The sequence below is a fragment of the Elgaria multicarinata genome, chromosome 8 (genome assembly GCF_023053635.1).
Source record: "Elgaria multicarinata webbii isolate HBS135686 ecotype San Diego chromosome 8, rElgMul1.1.pri, whole genome shotgun sequence".
NCBI classification, from domain to species: Eukaryota; Metazoa; Chordata; class Lepidosauria; order Squamata; family Anguidae; genus Elgaria; species Elgaria multicarinata.
The window spans coordinates 51535379-51556674 of NC_086178.1; the positions used below are offsets into that span (position 1 = coordinate 51535379).

The following is a 21296-nucleotide window of genomic DNA, read 5'->3' on the forward strand; positions in this document are numbered from 1 at the left end:
TTCCTTTTGCTCAAGGTCACTCACAGTCCGAATCTAAATGTTAAAACTTGGTTTATAAATGCAAGTCAATTGTATTAATGTCAAAAGACCCATAAATTATGTATCCTTAAACTTCCTTTGGGCTGGTTTTATTGACCTCCCACGCAATTGACTCTGGGAACATAAAGGGCCATTGGTGTGTTTGCAGCCTGGCTGGTGTTGGGTGGAAGCACAGTAGGGAGATTGTCTGTGGTCTCCCTGATTTTCATGACGGTGGTGGCTCAGAAACGTGCAGGGGGGCTTGCTGCATGTTTGAACGAACCTCTTGAATACCTGATGATAGCAGTTCTGTTCCCAGAAGGGGGCAAATCCTGTTTCGGCTCCTGTATCAGGATCTCCACGCATGCACATATGTTCATGCACTCTCTGCATCCTCTTCATTTAAGGGTTTAATAGGGGAAAAGCTTCCATGAAGGTCTGGTTTGCCCTCTGTAGGATTGGGACCATTATTCCTTTTAGGGAAAGGAGATATTCTGGGCAGGAAATTTAAAATTATACTGATGAGTTAATCTTTTTATTTCCAATATATAATTCTAGTAATGTTTAAAGTTGTAATTTTAAATGTATCGGGGTCCCTCGCTCTTAACATCTAGTGAATCCAGGAAGATTTGATAATTCCAAAAACATAAGGGGTGTGTGTGTGTGTGTGTGTGTGTGTGTGTGTGTGTGTGTGTGTGTAATCTAATCCAGACAGACACTTTAATGAGATTGCCTTTCACTAGGCTGGGAGTGAATGGCTCAGGATCACCTGGTGAGCTTCATGACTGAGTGGAGATTTGAACCTGGGTCTCTCCAGTCCTAGTCTAACATTGTAACCACCCCACCCCACTAGCTAGCTGTCTAAGCCTTTGGCTCATGTGTTCAGATTTATATACTCCTACCTTCTTCCCTGACTTCGTGGTTTGCATCTCAACTGGTAAACTGGCTTCCCCTTGCCTTCAAAACCGGAATTGGAAAGCATGGCTTGAAGCTGGTTTCCAATTCTGGTTTGGAGGGCAAATGCAAAATGTAATTTCCTGGTTCGGATGGTTTGCCATGAACTAGAAAGCCAGATAGGGCATTAGAGTGGAGGAGGAGGAGGGAGTTTGTGAGCCAGAGGTTTGCTCATGTAATGCCAAACCATGGCATGAAATGTGAGCTACATTTATGTGACTTTGTGCTATCCTTAAAATCCAGTTCAAAGTTGGCTTGAAGATGAGTTCGTTGCTGAGGGTTAGTAGTTTTGAGTAGCCATGTAAACAGTTTGTTTGTTGCTTTGTTAATGTGCCAGCTACGGGCACCTTTCTCTGACACCTAGCAGATTTCTTTGTGTGGGCTCTATTGCTGCAGGGTAGACATTCATCGGAAGGAAAATGCCGGTGCTGCAGAGAAACCCATCACCATTCACGCCACCCCAGAGGGGTGTTCAGAAGCATGTCGCATGATACTTGATATTATGCAGAAGGAGGCTGAAGAGACAAAATCGTAAGTATTTCTGATGTTGGTAGGGAAAACAGGAAATTGAACAGTGGTGTGTGTGTTTTTTAATTGTACAAGAGGAAAGAGACCTGTAGCACCTGAAAGATAGATAGATGTGAAAGCTTATACCACAAACAATTAAGCTATAAGGCACAAACAGTTCCTTTTGCGTTTTCTGCTGCTGGAGTCTAACCTGGCTACTCTTCTGGAATCTTTTAATCAGATGGAGGTGGAAAGCAGTCACTTTTAAAAGTAAATTCCTCCAATAAAATCAAAGAAATGCACCCTGAAATTGATAGTTTACTTAACGGTTTTAGTTAGTATATGTTTGATCTTCAATTCATAGATAATATGGATTGATTGATTGATCGGGGTTCCTACCTTGCATTTCACAATGGTCTATCTGTTCTGGAAATTTGAAGTTTCTGTAGAGGACCAAAGCTCAGTACATGCTATAATTCCCAGCATCTCCAGTTAAAGGATTTTGGGTAGTATAGCCTCTCTCTCTCTCTCTCTCTCTCTCTCTCTCTCTCTCTCTCTCTCACTCACTCACTCACACACACACACGTTGGTCCAACAGTGAAGGCCTTCTCCCCATGGCTAACTGAAAAGGCTCCTTTGTGGTTCTTTAAGACGCGCACACACACCCTATCTTTTCATGGAATGGGAGAGATCTTGTTGGATCACAGAACTTTTGGTTATGTGAAGGATGTAGTCAGTGTATCATCGTAAGGCAATTAAATAAATAAAACCACCCTTGGAGTATGTCTCATGCACACACACACATACACCGCTTTTTTTCTTTTGACCGTTTCTAATTTTAGCACACTGGTTTCATTGTAGACATTTGAGAAGTCATACATCCTTTCATATCCTGCATTGCTAGCCTTGATGATCCGATTTGACCCATATTAATAGGTGGCTGGGTGTTGGATCTTGGCAAGAATGTACTTTGTGGTCAGATACAGGCAAGCAGTTAGCTAGCTTGGCTTGTTGCTCAGAGGGGTTCCAAGATGAAGCTTTAATCACCCAAATTAAATAGTTGCAAGGGAGAAGCGAGATACAACGAAGATACTACTGCACTCACTACCCAAGTTTAGGTAGAAAATTTGCAAAACAGGGAAGGGAGAGAGGTGTTAAATATTGCTGGTTCACTGTTTAGCTTCTGATTTTGCACCTGAAGAAACAATGTGGATGGCCCAAGTATTTATGAAGCCCATCAGTTAGAAAGAACTTCCTAAAGGTTTCAGATAATTATGTTTCTCCTGTACAGTTTTGGGGTTTGTGTGTCTGGAATATGTATCATTGACTACTTCAAGGGCCAGTGACAAATGTTTTGGAGTTGCATCTGTATACTCTAGCCAGGGAACAGATGTCAGAAAGGAGAGCTGAGAGAAAAGTAATACCTGAAAATGATTGAATACTTTTTCACATCCCTCAGAGCTGAAGAGATTCCCTTGAAAATCTTAGCACACAATAGCCTGGTTGGGAGATTGATTGGCAAAGAAGGACGAAACTTGAAGAAAATTGAGCAGGACACGGGGACCAAGATCACCATTTCTCCGTGAGTACCAGTGACCAGGTGAAGTAAAACCTGGCTGCCATTGGGCAGGGACCATCACATCTTGGTCTAGTGCAATGTGACTGTGTACTCTTGGCCTGCTGATGCCTCTCCTGAGCAGAATGCACATGTCATGGCTCTCAAGGCTCAGCTAGCTGGGGCATCACTAGGGACCAAAAGGCATTGTCCAGCCCCTTATCAAGAGGCAGGGGTGGGCAACGGACAGCCCATGGGATCCATGTGGCCCCCACCAACCTTGCCGTACAGCCCCCACCACGCCACCAAACTTCATGGAGAGGTAAAAAGGCAAAATTTAGCTCAAAAACAAGCTATGTGTGGCCTTTGAACCTCTCCACAGCAGTTTGCCACTGAAATTCAATGGCAAACTGTTGTTTTTTTTGGTTACTGCTGCCAAATTCAGTGGTTCCACAGCAAGAGTGGAGTCCACACAAGGGTATCGGTGTGTGTGTGTGTGTGTGTTTGAAAGTGGCTCTGGAACTCCCAAAGTTGCCCACTTCTGATCTAGTTGCTCATTTTTGCTCCCACAACTGTTTCAGGGAAACAATATTCTGGAATGTTATGTTTCTAATACGTAACAGCTCTTTCGAACAAAAATTTGTTAATGTGCAGATCATTGCCGTTAAGCCAGGGTTGCTTCCACACTACATTTTTATTGTGGAATTGCCATGACTTGTTCACTCACATTTTACTGGGCATCAACTGCACATATTCACTATAACCTTTGTGGTGGGCACTATTTTATCACCACAATTAATTTTTAAATTGATCTTTTAATTAGCGCTAAAATGTTTTTCTGCTATTGTTTTTTGAAACAAATATACAAATATTAGTAAAACCACTTAGAGCTTATAATGTCATAATACTATAATGTCATAATGGTTATTTTAAAAGATGTCGTATCCCCTCCCCACCATTCCAGCTACTGCCATTAACCATGTTGCTGAAATGGTGGTGAGTGAAAAGCATTTTTTTCTCCCCAACTTTTTCTTTTTTTCTTTTAGTTAGTGCTATAACACTATAATGCTATAATACTGTCTTAATAGTGCTATAACGATATGATGCTGTAATACTAATTTAAAAAGAAGTTGTAGGAGGGGTAAAACCCCTTTCTGCTCACCACCATTTTAGCAACATGATTAATGGTGGTGATTGGAAAGAGCTTATTTTCTCACCGTCATTTTTTTTTTAAAATTGGAATTATAATGCTATAGCATTATAGTATTATAGCATGTGACAACGCCTTGAATTTTTATGGATCTCAGCAGTGCCCCCTCGGGAATCTGGTCTGAACAGGCCTATCTTACCTCTTTGTTTCCCAATACACATCCAAGACTTGAGCTCGTTTGCATAATGGCTTGTCCAGTTAGAACTGTCCACCTCTTCTATAAATAAACCACACAGTCATTAAAAAGGTGGGTCCTGCCACTAAGTAATTTTCTGATTTACTGAATTGATCACTGAAATCAGAAATGGAGAGCATCACAGTATTGGACAAAATAGCAGTCAGTCTCCACTATGGGGCAGCTTTTACTGGATTCAGATTCCAATAAAAGGTAGAGTTTGCTCACTGCCTGTGTTGTCTTAATAACATCTAATCTAATATGAACTGAAGCACTCCAGGTACTCCCAAAAGACTCTTTGGATCTTAGCCATTGGTTCTTGCACCTATTGCTGCTTTTAACTTAAATCGGTTATATACCTGATCTGTTTTCCCCCCACCACTATATTTAACTTTCTGGATTTGAGTTATAAAGAGTATTGCCTGTCTTGGAATGCAACTGTTCGGGAAATGTTTTCATTTGTTCTTCTGTGCTTGTCCAGTTTACAGGATTTAACCATTTATAACCCTGAGAGGACGATCACCGTGAAGGGTAGTATTGAAGCCTGCTCCAATGCTGAAGTAGAGATCATGAACAAGCTTCGGGAAGCCTATGAAAATGATGTTGTTGCAGTCAATGTAAGCACCCCCTCCTGCCGTTCTCTCAATGGTCCTAGATAATGATTAATCTAAATGATTAAATGATTAATCACTATGATGGTAGGTCAAGATGGAAGCATGGGAATGATCTGCCTGCTCCAAAGAGAGTGTCGGACACCTTTACTTTCCTGAATGAAAGTTGTGTCCTAACACTTTTTTTTACCTCCTTCAGGTTGCTTTATTGCTTCCCATTTGTCCTTGTTTCTAGCAACAAGCCAATCTCATCCCTGGGCTTAACCTCAATGCGTTGGGCATCTTCTCGACAGGCTTGTCCATGCTGCCCTCTGGAGCTGGGGCCCGCAGACCTGCGGTCACTGCCCCTTACAACCCTTTTGCAGTAAGTTGTCAATGTGTCCATCCTTCGTACGTGCATCTGTATGTGTACTCTGTGTACTGGCCTACTGCCCACTAGAGGCAGGGAGGAAACAAAACACTCACTACTGGTGGGCAATAACTGCTACTTCCTGTGAGGAGGTTGAATTGTAGTCTGTTTAAAGACAGCAAGCTAGTATGATGGTTTTGTTATCTTATTGAGAAAGAGGCTATTTGAGGACCTCCTTTTTAAACTTTGGCTTGCTGTGTGTGTGAGAGAGAGAAAGAGAGGGAGGGGGGAATATTTACCTCTCCAGATCCTAATCTGTAAGGAGGCAGGGTAAGACATGTGTGTTTGCTGCAAGTGTGCAATTTTGGAGTATACCCTCTCTATATGGTTGGGGCAGAGCAGGTGCAATTGCAACAGGATGGAACTGAGGCCTTTGGGGTGGCAGTATTGGAGGTTCATCCCTGTGAACTTCTGTGAAAGCTGGTCTCTACATAAATCCTAGTGAAAGGCAACTTTCAAACAAGAACATCACATCTGTATCCATCTAGTTACCCTGCTGTATAGCCTTGGTTACTCTGGAAACCAAGTACCCCTTTGAGAGTTTTTGTGATTGAACATTGTCTGAGTATGACAGGCATCATGGCTCAAGCATTTGGTCACAGGAGCAGGGATTGTTGAATGCTACCCTCCTCACAGACAAGGGCCTCTACCACTTTGAAGAGAGCTAATTTTGGAAATAAGCTGCATAAGGTATTCTGTACATACCTTTTGCAATCTATGAGAAAGAAGGTTGCCCCCATCTTGTTGCCTAGATATTTAAGCATCAAACCAACCTGTAGCACTATGGAGCAGTTCTGCCACCACCAAATTTGGGGCGGCAATTGCCACAGACATCCTGTGAGCTGTGTGTTTCCCAGCCCTGCCCTAGAGTCAGGGAGGAGAGAGTTAATTGAGGAGAGGATTCTACCTGTTCCTGACACAGAAGAGAATTACAGTTCATGTGTTGTGTGGAAACATTGAAGAAATCAACTCTCCCCCACCACTTGCCAACTCTCTAACCATCCTCATACGTATAAACTAAAGAGCAGTAATGAATATTAAGGGATAAATAAATGATTGCCATTATGTGTATCTTGGATCATCTCCCATCTGTGAATGTAGTGAGAGAGATTTGAGAGTTTATCTGAGCTGGTTCACATATACATATTCACTGCATGTTAACTGTAGCATGAAGTGATGGCTTAAGTGCTGTAGTGAATCCCCAGCCCCTAACTGGACTGCTCCTGTTCCAGGCTCCAGCCAGCCTGGTAGTGTTGCTCTTGTCTTTGGGGTGGAGGAGTTTCAGGAGGGGGGAGGGATAAAGCACATGTTTTTCCTTACCCATCACCTTGAAGCCCGCTATGCTATATCGTGCCAGGGGCATCAGGTTTGGGTCTGACTGCCATCCACGAACCTAAGCTGGGGTGGGAAGAGACCAGGAAAGTGGTTTCTTCCTGAAACATCCCTGTATGCTTCCTGCAAAACCCTATCCCCACAACTTCCAAGAGCTGATCGGAGTATAAGCAGGCCCATTTCCTCTTCTTCCTGCCTCCCGCCCTCAACACAGATTCTGCATTCAATATTCTGTACTTCCTAAAAGTTCACAGATCCTCTCAGGATGTCTTTCGAGGTATATTTCCAAACATATATACTTGTGCTTACCTAGAAAGTTCCTGAGTTTGTAGAAAACTACTATCTTATTTTTGGGTGGACCCATTTTGCTTCCATGCTGTTTGGCAGTCAACCACCCAATTTTGCTATGAGAGGAAACAACTGGAATCTGCAACAAAATGTTGCAGTATTTTCTCACTTTCTAATAAGAGGGCTTCTCTTCAGCCATGTCTGCCCTCAGCAGGCCATTCCATCCCCAACTCATCCCATCCCTCAGTTTCTTTTCCAACTGCTCATTTATCATTGGGCTGTGTTTTGATTTCCCTGGCCCCACCCCCCACCCCCCAATTATGTCTTGGTTTTTTTTTAAAAAAAACTTTTTTTTACTTCCTTAAGCCTTGGGATTCCCCTAAGAATGCTGATACCTCCCTCCTGTTTCTCAGTGTCCTTGTTTTGGCTACAATCCTGTCAGCACTGGAGCTCCGGCTATTGGGCGGTATAGAAATGTAATAAATAAATAAATAAATAAATAAGCACTGACCAGCTGAGTTTGCTATTAGAAGGACCACTGCTATTGAACCAACCATATGTCAGTGGAGACCGTTCGCGCTTTTAGCTGAGAATCACCGAGTGTCGAGCGATCCACTGCCGAGAGGCTGTGTGACGTCCATGCATCGATGAACCTGCCCCCTCCCCGCCCCCGTCTTCAGAATGAACAAGCACACTGGGGAGGCTTTGAGGAAGACAGCACTGAGGGCCCCTTGCAGCTGCATAGAAACAGAGGCACACGCCTAGGACGTGCGGCTTTCCGCTCCTGGCCTCTCCCCACCCACTGACTGTCACTTTCTTTCCTGCCATAGAGCCAAGCGGCCTACCTCCCGGGCCTCTATGGAGCCTCGCCGACTGGCACATACCCTCACCAGCACTCCGTAAGTGCACTGCCCTGCTCTTTCTGGAGGCTGGCCTCCCATGCACCCTGCTTTGCAGCACACGCCTGCCCTCCTGCCTGTCGCTTTGGAGACTTTTCCATGCCCTTAGGGTGATTCTGCTCCAGGGCAGTTTCCCCATCTGTTGCTGCCCATTCAATCCTGTCGGGGACAGTAACCCAGCTGCTGAACCGGCACAGCAAAGCCTCCCAGGAGCATCTTCTCTGCCCTGCTTTCTCTCTTGCTATCCTGGGATGCCAGATGCTCATGTCCCCCTTATTGTCCTCATCGGGTTTGGCTCAGTTACGGTGTAGCATTGAGGTGTCTGCATAGCTTACTGCACCGTGCATTGTGACAGGCACTTCCCAGTCTCACGGAGCCTCTTCCTCTCGGCCCCACTGAGTCTCACCTTTGGCCCTAATTAAACGTTTTAATTATTTATATGTATTTTATGGTGTTTGCATTTGTGTTGTACCCTGCCTCGATCCAGAGGGAGAGGCGGGTAACAAATAAATATATTACATTATTATTGCTACAGCAGCTGTCCTTAACCTGAGCCCCCCGGATGTTTTGGACTACAACTCCCAGCATTCCTGACCATTGACCATGCTGGCTGGGGCTGATGGGGGAGTTGAAGTCCAAACATCTGGAGGGCACCAGGCTGCAGGAGGCTGCTCTAGAGGCGGTCCGCTCCTCAGTCCCGGCCCCCACGTTTGTTGACGACGCTGGGTATGCAGAGTACCGTCAAGGAGTGGGGGGCCCAGCCAGGACAGGCGGAGTGGCTCGGTCATTCCTGCAAACCAAGCAGTGAAACTGGACGATCAGTGCATCATTGCCTAGCAGTGGTGTGGTGTCATAATAAGAGCCTACTGAGGCAGTTTCCTGTAGGACCCCCATTGCTGTTTGAGGCAGCGATCATGTGCAAAGTTTGAAATGGCTTGGCTCTGCAAGTGCTCAGCAGGTTTCCCAAGCCCTGCTATACCGAGATCATTTTAACTGGAGATGCCAGAGCTTGAACCTGGGGCTATCTGCAGGTTAAATCATGTACTCTACCACTGCTAGGAGAGATGAAAGCACCTCCTGGGAACCTTCAGCTATGAATTCTTGAGAAATACTGGCCTACAGGGGCTGCTTTCCCCCTTTCTGCTCTACTCCTATGCCTTGCTGTACAACTTGTATCTATTCCTGATGGTGCTTCAGGGGGCATTTCATCGTTTTAAGGCTCAGGCTCATCACAGTAACAAGATACGTGTTTGGGGGTGGGAAGACCAAGCCCACTAGCCCTCTGCATTCAGTTCTTCATTCCATGACAATATACAACTGTAAGTTTGGAAGACAAGAAAGGTAATCAAAGTCCAACCTGATGGAGATTCTTCTTGACTCAAACAACCTTAATGGATTTGTCCCTATTGGATTACAGGGAGCCACAGGGAGGTAGCAAGTAATAATGAAGGTGTAGTACTTGCTATGCAAAATTTTCTTTCTTCTTTCTTTTGCAAACTCGCAGTCTGGCTCTACTACTTCACTTTAACATGAAAGTGATTATTGCCGGCTCTCCTACCTGAACCCCCACTCCTGTGGGTGCAAAGAATGGAAAGTTGCCTTTGCATACACATTGAAAGCAACGGCAGTAGACTTGGTTCAGTGCACATCCAAACAATCTCTAGAGTGTGGTGCCCTTGTTAGAGTGTTGAACTGAGACTCTAGAGATCCATGTTCTAGTCCTCACTTGACTATGAAGCTCACTGGGTAATCTTGGGCCAGTCACAGATTGTCAGGCTAACCCACCTCACAGAGTTGTTGTGAGGATAAAATGGAGAGAAGGAGGATCATGTATGCCATTTTGGGTGCCTTGCAAGAAGGAAAAAAGGTGGAATGTAAATAACTACCTTCAAATTTTCTGAGTCTAGATCGGCGTTCCCTAACCTGATGCAATTTTCCTCACTTGTCAGTGATGTGTGTCGGAGAAACAAGGAATGTTCCTTTTCTTCCTCCTACCAGTGAAATACTGCCATTGGCACATGTATACCAGCAGAGCTATCTACTGGGATACTGGGGGCTTCCAGGAACACAAGTGCCACTCCTGCAACGTCCTTCTGAGGCCAGTTGACTGCAGCCTAAGTCACACTGATAACTAATTCAAACCAGCACATATTCCGTGGTGTGTTTAAGCCCTACTGATTTCAGTGGGTCTTCGGTTGGCTCAATAACTTGATTTGTATTGTACCCACTGTATTTAACTCCCAGTCAGTGGTGCAAGTTCTCTGCTTCCTCCTCAATCAATGCTCTCTGCTTTCTTCTGTGAAAGACAGAGGTGAAGAATTCACAGTCTCTTTGAGACTCATATGCTCAAACAAGATTGTAATTATCGTACATAATGGTTGATGGTGTAAGAACAAAGTGTGTAGTTTATACAATATTGATAGTATTTAATGCTAGCTATAATTAATTTAATACACACACTTTATCTACTCTGTCGGGGTAGAATGTGGGGTAAGGAAAATGAAAGTACAAGCTGTTAAAATAATTATAATGGTTTGTTGCAATAAGTCCCTAGAGCAGGCCTGGACAGACTTTATATTAGGTTTACAGGTTCTGCTTTGTTTTTTGTTAGAAAAACACCAACTGAAGCCAGGTGCAAGATAGTGGCTCAAGAAAGTGGACACAGAATTTCAAAACGAGGTTCCTCTGAGCACGTACTCAGCCCAGGGATCAGTTACCAGAACTGTACCCAGCAGACACAAACCCTATGACACACAAATATATTATCCGCTTGCACACACTCCACACACAACAAGCTTTCTTGGGTTTAGGAGCCTACTTTAGGAGGAGAAATGGCCTTTTGTTGCTGCTGTTGTTAAACCATTTTAAGACAGAAAGACTTGCCGATCTACTGCAAATCATCCTGTGATCTACAAATAGAGTCCAATCTACCTTCTGCCTGCCCCTGCCCTACCGAGACTATTATGGTGCTGAGTTGCTGGTTGTATATGCTCGAGAGAGCATATAATGTGGATTTGGTACCTTTTAATGGAACGTTAACCAGCCTGTCATATTCCTGATTGGGGAGCTCTTTCCCACGTTTTCAATGCATAATTATAGTTAACGTGAAGAGTCTAAGTTGCATTAGAAATTGTTAGTATAGAACTGTAGATAGTCATCATTTCGGATTAACTGATATGTTACCAGCATGTGATCTTGTATGTATTGTGGCATTCATTGTCTTAGGGGATTGGAATGAGTGATGCAAGAACAAGGGGGCAATGTTATATGCTCTCTTTTTCCCCTCCCCTCCTATGAGGGGCTGGGCTCAGTGAAGCTGGGCACAGGGATTCCTCAGTCCCTTTCCGAGAGCCTTAGAGGAGTGTTTACCATTTCTTTGCTGGTGTAGTTTTTGTCTGCCGTCAGACTTGAAGAGCCAATGCTTGCTAGCTTCTCTGGTCTATTGCCGCATGTGGGTCAGATCAACATCACCTATATGGAACAGTCACCTTTGAGAGGCCACATTGGTACAGGTAGGACAGCCTCACGTCTCTCCCAAGATACATTTTGTGTCACTTTCCATCCACAGTTGCCAGAGCAAGAGGTGGTGAATTTGTTCATCCCAACGCAGGCAGTGGGTGCCATTATTGGAAAGAAGGGCCAACACATTAAGCAGCTGGCAAGATTTGCAGGTGCCTCAATCAAGGTAGGAAATGCAGTTCATGAACCCCCTTCCTTTATACTGGGGGTGCAGAGCTATATTTGGGTAGGAGGCCAAGTTGCCACCCACCAAGCCCTCCAAGGGCTGGATGATGTCAGTGGCTGTAGCCACACCCAGCAGTGTCATTGCCCTGCCCATTTTGCCTTTCTCTGTGCTGAGTTCTATGCTCCTTTCAGCTCCACCTCCTAGCGCTAAGCAAGTTGTTCCCCATGGAGAAGAACAGCCACTCATGCCAGCACCGTCTTAAGTTCAGTGCCAGCCATATCCCCATTGCTATCTCCAATTTGAGATCAGAGATAACAGCAGGGATTCCTCTAGGCCTCTGGAGAACATAAGAAGGCTGGATTTGGCTCATAGGCCAGAGGTAATGCATCCATGCTTTACTGCCCCTTCCTTTGCTGTCACTCCAGTCTCTTCCACCACAGAAACCAAGTGCTGTAGGACGCTGGCCACCTTCCGCTCAAATCTCTTAAACCCATGGCTAAGATTACCTGGAGCAGTTAGTCATTCATCTATACCTTATTGTAACACAAGTGCTTCCTTTAAGCGCTCCACCTCCTCCTCATCCATTTCTATGTATTGCATTTGTATTCCAACCTTTCTCCCAGGAACTCCAGTTAACATAACAAAAAGACTATTGACATAAATTCCTATCAGCAACTTGGTGCATTTGCAAACAAAGCTGTACCACTGGGTAAAACAGCAGAGGGGAGGAGACAATTCCTCTTCTAGAGAGGTAGTGGAAACTCTTGGCTGTGGACACCTCCTCAGAAACCAGTTCTCTCTTCCAACCCTCAAGCGAATGCAGGCTGATTTAGGAAAGAAGGTTAACTGTGCACACAGGCCATCTGTTATATTTGGGAAATGACTCATTAATGGAGACTGACTCAAGTTACTCTTGGGGCTTGCTGATCAGTGGGCCTGACCAGCCTTCCATGACATGAGCGTGTAAAGTTTGGGTTATACTTGACCAATCAGAGAAGTCTGTGTATGAATCATCATGAATGAGAACCAGTGATATAGTTAGATAGCAGCTTGTGATGCACCCAAACTACAACTCAATCTATCGGGTTATATTCTGGCCTCTAGTAGTAGAATTGCTAGATTTGTGCCAAGTTACATTTGATCTTATGCTACAAGGGCTGCCTCCCATGTAGATTTCATATTTTGTATGTTTGTGCTTGCTCACTCCTGAGTTGAATGTGGGAAGAGGCCCTTAGGCTGTAAAAAGTGGTTGATGAAAATTCTTTCACACGTGCTGAGCCATAATAGGAGGGCTTGTGTGTGAAACTGTTTTCCCTCTGCAAAATGGCATTTCCCCCTCCCCCATTTCAATGACCTTTTAGGCAGTGTGCAAATAGGGGCAAAAACTGCTCAGGCAGGAGTGGGGGAGACGTGCCCATCACCTCTTGGTTCACCTTTTTTGATGTGGAGGCTGCCACCTCAAAGGAGACAATCTGTAGCTTGGACTGCGTCATCACACCTCGACCTCCCCTGTTGAAGTGCTTGCCAAGAGAAGGGGAGGAACTCATGCTGTGTGTCATTGAGAATGAAAAGCAGAGTTCCACCCCCTGCATAACTGTAACTTTCACACCCAAAGTCAAAACCAATAAAACTGTGGTGCAGCAACATTATTTTTAGGCTAAGTACAATAAAGAACCCAGAGGTGAATGTTTCAAACAATCTACACTAACAGTAATAGTCAAGATAATACACTTTTAGTATTGTGGGGTCAGAGTAATGAGCAACATCTGCTTTGAACTTGGGAGCTTGTTAACAGAATCCTGTAATCTAGCCTTGTCACACAATCTGTGCACCCCGGGCCATCAGTGTTGCCTGAAGCCTGAAACAAGTTTGCTGTACCTCCTTGTATTCTCTGTGACTTGCAGATTGCACCAGCTGAGAGTCCTGATGCCAGTGAGAGAATGGTTATCATCACTGGGCCTCCAGAAGCACAATTCAAGGTCAGTAGATAGCAAGCTTGTGGCATAAAGCACAGGGCAACCGTGCTTGCTGGTGAACTCCATCCGCTGAAAATATGAGGACAGCAGCTGTCCAAGAGAATGAGCTTGGCCCACCCCCAGGAAGGCTAAGCAGCCTGCCATTTGTCGAGTGCTGGTGTTGCTGCTAGCCGCAGTGACATAGGGAGTGGTGGAAATGCACGACTCACATAGACTTAGCTTTCAGCACCATTAAAAAAAAATATCCAGAGCATTCTAGCAGTTTGCACAGTACCCAGGTTGGTGGGTCTCAGCCTCTCCCCTTATTCAAATATATTGGCCATTTTCAGCAAGTATTTCAAGTTTGACAGTGCAATCCTACACGTCAGCTTTCCCCCGTCTGGCATCCTCCAGATGCGTCAGACTGCAAATCCCAATGGTCATGCTGGCTGGGAATTATGGGAGTTGCATTCCAGTATATCAATTCCCATCCCCCTCCAGAAGAAGGGATCTTAGGGCTACCAGCTACAGGCATTGGGCAGTTATTCCCCCCCCCTTTTTTTTTTAATGAATACTTGGTGGTATGAAAGAAGTCAGAGGAAACAGTGGAAACACATTACTAGTGGATGAAATAAAAGCCTCATCTGGAAGCACCCTTAATGGCTCAAAGATAATCATACGCTATAGCTTCTGCTGAGTCATTTCACACATTACATTTTTTTAAGAAGTACACCCAATAAAATGTGAATGTGGCAAATATGCAACATACACGCTCAGTTTGTTGAGATTGGCTACAGCTTCCTGTTGAGTATTAGTGTTAAATAGCGGACTACAGTGTTTCACCCCATATAATCTGGTGACACTAGACAAAGAATGAGCCACTATTCTGAGTTTCACTTTCAGTTGCTGCTACTGCTGGTGGTGGGGTTGGGGTGTGTCCTCATTCTGTACTCTACCAGCATAGTTTTATGGCATTCATGTATGGGTGCCTCTTAGATACTGCCCGAGATTAAGGTCCTGTTATGCTTTGGCATACATGTATTTTTGCCTCACTCCTCCAAACAGTTGTGTGTAAGCAGAACAGCTGCAGCCCCACTCAAGTGGACAACTGGTAGTAGTAGAACCCAACCCCCATAAGAAGTTATTATTTCCTGTCCTTTCTGAGAACGGAAATCTAGAACCCAAAGGACTGTTTGATAGGGACAGGGAGTTTATTTGATAAGCACAGAACAGCTGATCTACGCATGCGCTGGTTTCTAGGCTTAGGACTGGATTTTAGGTGTAATGTGGTATTTTTCCTTGTGCCATTGTAGCTAACTTCAGTCTTGCACACAGAGTGGGAGATGTGCAAACACAGGAAACAGCACTGATGTGAATTTGGGATATGCTGAGTGGTTTGGACCTTTTCCCCAGCTCCCATTCAGAAACCCCATTCTCTCTTTATTCCTTGAGAGGCCAAAGCGAGTTCTTTGGACTCCAGTTACCTTTATGAATTTACACTAAGACTGTAGATTAGACTTCAGCTGGAAATTTACCAGCAGATCTTTTTGTTGTCCTAGGCCCAAGGACGAATATTTGGGAAACTAAAAGAAGAAAACTTTTTCAATCCAAAAGAAGAAGTGAAGCTTGAAGCCCATATTAAGGTGCCTTCCTCTGCAGCAGGTCGTGTTATAGGAAAAGGTGGCAAAACGGTATGTTGGGCAGTTTATATTGGGGTCAAAAGAAATAGCTTAAAATGAAAACTTTGGGTTTATTTGTTACCTAAATCAATTGAGTCAATGCACCTTTGGTTTTATTTTTGTGACTATACATAGTGCACAAATGGTATGACCATCTAATCATTTTGCACTGCCTAGCAGTAATGCCATTAATCTACTGTTTTCAGTTGCTAAAATGTGGAAATTATCACCATTAAAAAAAAAATCTGTACACTTACTGTTGTAGGTGAATGAACTACAGAACTTAACTAGTGCAGAAGTAATTGTACCACGTGACCAAACACCTGATGAAAATGAGGAAGTTGTCGTCAAAATAATTGGTCACTTCTTTGCCAGTCAGGTGCAGTATTACTTTAAAATTGTTTACTCAATAAGAAGTTAGCAATGAAAAGTTCTGTTGGAAGTTGTTGTTTGAAAGTTATGGAAGTGTGTAAATAATGTGCATATTTAATGCTACATGCAATAGATTTACATTCAGAGATATTACAATAGGAAGGACAAATACAAACCCAACTCTTAGTGTGGGGGACACTGTTTACTTTCTAGTACTTAAAAGTTGAAGGCAAAACTGTAACTTCAAAAGGCCAGGGCCTGGTCTGAAGGCATATGAAGCAGCCACTTTGCTGAAGTTAATTAGATCTGGGTCTGATCAGCGCTTGGAACAGAGACCACCTAGGAAACCCATGTAGCTACCTTGAGTTCCAGGATGGAAGAAAGGGGGAATATAAATGTAAAAAGAAATAGACCAAAATCTCTTCTGGCTTTAAAAGCTATTTATATTTATGCTAAGTTGTTGCTGGTGTACAGAAGAATAACCTAGAAGCATGTGTTTCAGCAAGACTGATAGTTTACGAAGAATATAGTTGCTACTGCAATCATTTCTTCAAAATCGGCCTGATGGTTCTTCCACACAGTGGGGCTTTAATGCACAGGACAGTTGCCTAATTTGGCTCAGTTGAAGAAAGTGGAATATACTGGCAACAAAGCGATCTTTCACCTGGGTTTTCCTTATGGGAAGTTGACTTATCATACACATCTTGATCACCAGCTATATAAAGTCTGCTGCTGCTTCATGATCTCTCAGATGTAAGGGTTGTGCACCTGTGCAGAACAGTCATTCAGAACATTATACAGCTGAACAGGGGCTAGGTGGGAATCCTGCCCATCTCTTCTGCACACACACTCCAGATGTGGCTCCCAATTGCCTCTTTTTGTCCACTGTAGAACTTGTAGCATTTGGAACATTCTCCAACCCACAGCTTTACGTAGAAAATTTATCTCAGAGTTCCTTCCTGGGATGTTGAGCATAGTTTTTTCTCTCCTTTGTTTTTCCCTTTCCTTTCTCCTGAGTTTTTCCTCTCTTTTCTTTGCCTCTCTGGGGCATATGGCCTCCAAGGTCTTCTTCAAAGAGTAGCCACTGTGATGGGAATGCTGAACATTCTGCCTCAGGGAGACACATCAAGTGGACTTGTATACCCACTGCTTGACCTTTACTAAAGCAAACACTGCTAATCCAAATGGGGTAAACACCCTGACCAATCCAAGAGTTGTTGTCTTTGACTCTTGCAGAAGGGCACAGCCATCGGCTATTTTCTCCCAACAGACTCAGACCACTCCTTGTCACTTGGGAGTTCATCATCATTGATACATGGGTTCTCCCCATCATTGCTAAGGTTTACCATCAAGTTCGAAGACACCCACACCCACACCCACACACACAGAGGAATCTTCTACACCACTTACCCTTCCCTAGTCCTCAAAGAAATTGCTATACTTTTGAGCAAAGTCAAGATAGGAAGAATCACCTCAAAACCCACCCTGCTTCGATGCCTCCACCTTTTATTCCTCCATATGGCAGACTTCAAACTGAGAGGCAGAGAGGAGTTACACCTGGTGTGTATGCAGAGGAGGTGGGTGGGATTCCTACCTAAACTCTGTTCAGCTCTGGAGGGTTGAGAATGACTGTCCTGAGCAGGTGCAGAACCGACATGTGTGAGTTCACAGGTGACTACTCAAAAGAACCACAGTTGCAGGTGACCAATCTGACTTTTCCTTTGGTTTTTTGCTTACTAACAAGATTTCTCCCCTTCTCTTATAGACCGCACAGCGCAAGATCAGGGAAATTGTCCAGCAGGTGAAACAGCAGGAACAGAAACACCCTCAGGGAGCCCCTGCCTCACAGCGCAGCAAATGAGGCTCCAAGGTGCTAGCCAGCAACAACTGATGAATGTAGCCCTTCCAACACCTGACAGAATAATCGGACCAGGGAGCAAACCAAAGACTATCTGGAGGCATCCAAGTCTGCCCAAAAGGCTGGGGCTCTGCAGAGGACTTACAGTACACAGGGAGTGGGGAAGGGGTGGGCTTCAGCCAGCAGGGGGCTGCCTCCCTCACACCACAGCCTACATGGAGTCTGTCTAACAGTACAACGCTATCCCTTTAGTTGGACTAACATAGGCAGAAGTTTGCAGACAAACCCATTCAGAATCTTTTCTGTACATGTGTGTACATACTAGGAAAGCTTTTCCTTTTTTTTTTTTTTTTTACACAGTGCATGGGCTGCTGTACAGGACAGCATTAATATATTTTAGAATTAATATAGCTAACTAAACTAACTCCAGTCTTTAATTTTTTAAACAATTGCATTTTGTTTTTAGAAAAAGCAAGCTTTTCTAGACTAAAAGGAAAGAAGCTAGTCAATTATGGATCTCTAACAGAAAGTAGAATGGAGACATAGGATTACCAGAGCAAAATTTAAATGGGAACCAAAAGTGAGTAATATTTAGAAGGGTGTCAAGAAGACCAATAACAGCTGCATGCCATCTTGGATTGCCTGAAAGTGCCAACAGAAGGGATACCGTCTTGTTAGCAGAGGAATCTCTATGCATTTCTTTCTCCAGCTCATGTGATCTTCTCTTTGCTTCACAGATCTCAAACTGGTTTTTGCATACAGTCTCTCCCTTTGTACCACCAGACAATGCAGTGCTCCAAGTTAAACACATTATGGAAAAGATAAAGAACCACCCAGCCACAACTTCCACTTTGCTTATCAAAATGCCAAGCTTCAGTTATACCTAGGTCTCCTAGTGGGTGCAGGGGAGGAAAACCCCTTCACACCCTGCTTACAGAAACACAGCACACTTGGTACATTTTGCATGTAGGATGCTGCCACCAATACTTTGGGGGAAGTGGGTTTTTAAAATGGGATTGACAAGAGGGTGTTGGCCCAGGGCATGAAAATTGCAACATTTTTCAAAAAAAGAAAAGGAAAAAAACAAACAAACTACCTCAGGTGTTTTCATACCTCAGCACCTTGCTCTTGTGTGTCCCTTTTTGAGATTTTGTATGCCTTGTAAAACTGAAGAGTTGGAGCATTTTTTTATTTTTTTAATAAAAATGAGTTGGAAATAAATTTAGACAAAAGACAGCTGCCAGGTGGAAGAAAGCATCATTCTGTATGATGACTATTCTGTATTATCCTTCTGCTAGATGAAAGTCAATGGCCTTGAAACATAATAATAAAGGATAGAAGTGCAAGAGACACTGGAGCAGAACTCCTGAGTTTGACAGCTTACACACACACCCACCATTAGAGTTTTTCTGTGCTAACAGATCGATGTTATACTGGTTTCTGTGAACATACCATTGTACCAACAGACTGCAATGCCAGTTTCTCTACTTCAAACAGTGTTCTGTGAAAAACAAAATATATCCAGCTAACAAGAGCCTGACCTCAGTAGTTTTATTTAATAGCAAATGAAAAGTAGAAAAATGGGTTGTGTGCAAGCCCTCCTCTCTACTCTTATTTTCTCCCTTGCTTTAACTAGAGGATCCTGTGCAGTCTTGTGAGGTCAGTGGGGGGAACAGAAACAAGGGCTGTGCTTGTACAAGTACCTGGTTGACTTTCAGACTCATCTGCATTACAGGGGCATTTTAGTATAATTTGTGGTAAATATCAAAACACCTGGGTAAAGAAAGCATGTTCCTATTGTTTTTCTTTTTAAGTTTTCCACACAGGTGAATGTTAGCAAAGCATCTTAGAACCAAATAATAAAAATATGGAAATAGAACTGAACCGAGATGAGTTGGTAGCCAAACAAATACACAATATTTTAGGCTTACTGTGACAGAAAGGATTAACAAATGCTAAAACAAAGTTTATGACGAGGCTAATCTCTTACAGGATTAACTGATTTTGTAGCATACTAGCTACATCTTTATGTGCTAACTAACAGTAGGCAACTATGTTTTACATACGACTTTCTGCTTTTAAGGAAAGCTAACTCCACACACAAATAGCTGTTCCCACTAGCTGCTCGAATCAAATGAAAAATTTCCACCATCAGGGAATGCCCTATTGAAGTGAACAGAAAAGCCCACTTATGAAATTTTTTCATGTTGATTTTTTTTGCAGCTTTCAGGCTTTCATTCCTTGATAGTGCCATCAGAAAGTTATTCCCAGACAAATAGTGCTTGTGTCATGTTAATTCACACTTTTAAAGACAAAGCTAAGGATGCCTGTATTTTAAGAGCTGGTTTAGTTAAGAGCCTTACCGTGCAGTCTCATATATATCTATTCAGATTTAGGCCCCCAAAAGTTCAATGGGACTTGCACCCAGGTAAGTGAATATAGGACTACAGCTTAAAGAACAGTCTCACTAACATATAGACTGACCTACCTTACAGCGATGATGGATTATTGAGAATGCATGTGAAGTACATTAATACAAAGTATTTTTTACTTTGCTATAGAAATACAAAGTAATTTTTTAAAAATAAGTTGAGCTTGCTAAACTTGATTGGCTTTATCCCAATCGAGTGAGAAAAAACTAAACTCATCCTAAAATATGAATTTACATATCTTTATCTACAGCCCCTTTAAACACAAGCCACTTTAGATGTATTCCAGATGAGTGAAAGCAACTTTTACCAGATTTAAGCCTGCCCCAAATGTTTCTGCTTTACCTTCTTTATTACAGAATCATCTGATTCAAATATACTTCCATTTAAGTCACATCTGTTTAATAGGAGCAAAAGTCTGCATTGTTGGCTCATAACCAACCTACATTTGCCCACCATATTCTACTACACTAAATCCAGGAGTGTCATGCATAATTTTGGGCTCTACGTATGTCCCTATTTTACTGCTGTATTGGCTAAATGCCATGTACGTATGTACCTATAAGACCCAGAAATGCATTACATTGCAAGGCTGTTCAATGTAACAATTTTAACTGGGCTAAGCAATTGTGATGGAATGTATAACTGCAGTAATTACTGCATTGCTATTTGCAAAGCACTGAATAGGATCAGGCTCTGAGAAGGATAGCTCAAAGAACAAAATAATTGAGTACTTCCGATTTGTGGGGTTTATACTACTGCATACCAGGTGGTTTGTTGTAAGAAAGCCACCAATTGTAGATTTTATTGAGCAGGAATCCAGAGTTTTCACTTCTTCAACTCGTCTCCAAAGTTAAGTGTTATGCAGCCTCTTGCTTAATAGATGACTTTCGACTTGAAGAATGGAACATGTTTAGGCTTTAGGGCTCCTCACTACCTTTCCTGGAACAAACTTCAAAAGTTGAACAAGTTTTCCATCTTTTACTCTTTTGGATTTCATCTATTGTTACTCCTGCTTTCAGTTGACCTTTTGTTTTAAGTATCAGCATCAACTAATGTTTTGCAAATGCAGGAAAAGGCTAACTTTGGCAGGGGTGGGATGTTTCCTTAAACTTCATATAAGCAGACTAGTCCGACATTCACCTCAATGCTTCCTAATATAGCCTACCCTTCCCACTTTGCAAACACCACATCAGTCATAAACCAGAGAAAAGGACATCATGGTTTTGTTTTAGCATATTCTGTACTCAGTCCACAGCTCATTAACATCCGCGAGGCTTAAGACCGCCCTCTCCCCTCCCCCACGCTGTATTCGCTACTAAAATGCAATGGTTCCTTCATCTTAATAGAAACACGCAAA

At 43.3% G+C, this 21296-nt stretch overlaps 1 protein-coding gene across 2 annotated transcripts in view; it reads left to right on the forward strand.

Moving 5' to 3' along the window:
• The window catches only part of IGF2BP2 (insulin like growth factor 2 mRNA binding protein 2), a 69588-nt gene extending 50303 nt beyond the window's left edge, over nucleotides 1-19285 (forward strand). Inside the window, exons 7-16 of one of the 2 annotated variants that reach the window (XM_063132329.1) lie at nucleotides 1369-1503; nucleotides 2939-3061; nucleotides 4901-5036; nucleotides 5266-5394; nucleotides 7890-7958; nucleotides 11527-11643; nucleotides 13548-13622; nucleotides 15158-15289; nucleotides 15543-15656; nucleotides 17415-19284. In XM_063132329.1, the coding sequence (XP_062988399.1) occupies nucleotides 1369-1503; nucleotides 2939-3061; nucleotides 4901-5036; nucleotides 5266-5394; nucleotides 7890-7958; nucleotides 11527-11643; nucleotides 13548-13622; nucleotides 15158-15289; nucleotides 15543-15656; nucleotides 17415-17510 (1126 nt within the window). In that variant the 3' untranslated portion in view covers nucleotides 17511-19284. Of the gene's footprint in view, nucleotides 1-1368; nucleotides 1504-2938; nucleotides 3062-4900; nucleotides 5037-5265; nucleotides 5395-7889; nucleotides 7959-11526; nucleotides 11644-13547; nucleotides 13623-15157; nucleotides 15290-15542; nucleotides 15657-17414 lie in introns of both variants that reach the window. The other variant, XM_063132330.1, reaches the window with a different exon arrangement.
• Nucleotides 19286-21296: the final 2011 nt, after the last annotated feature.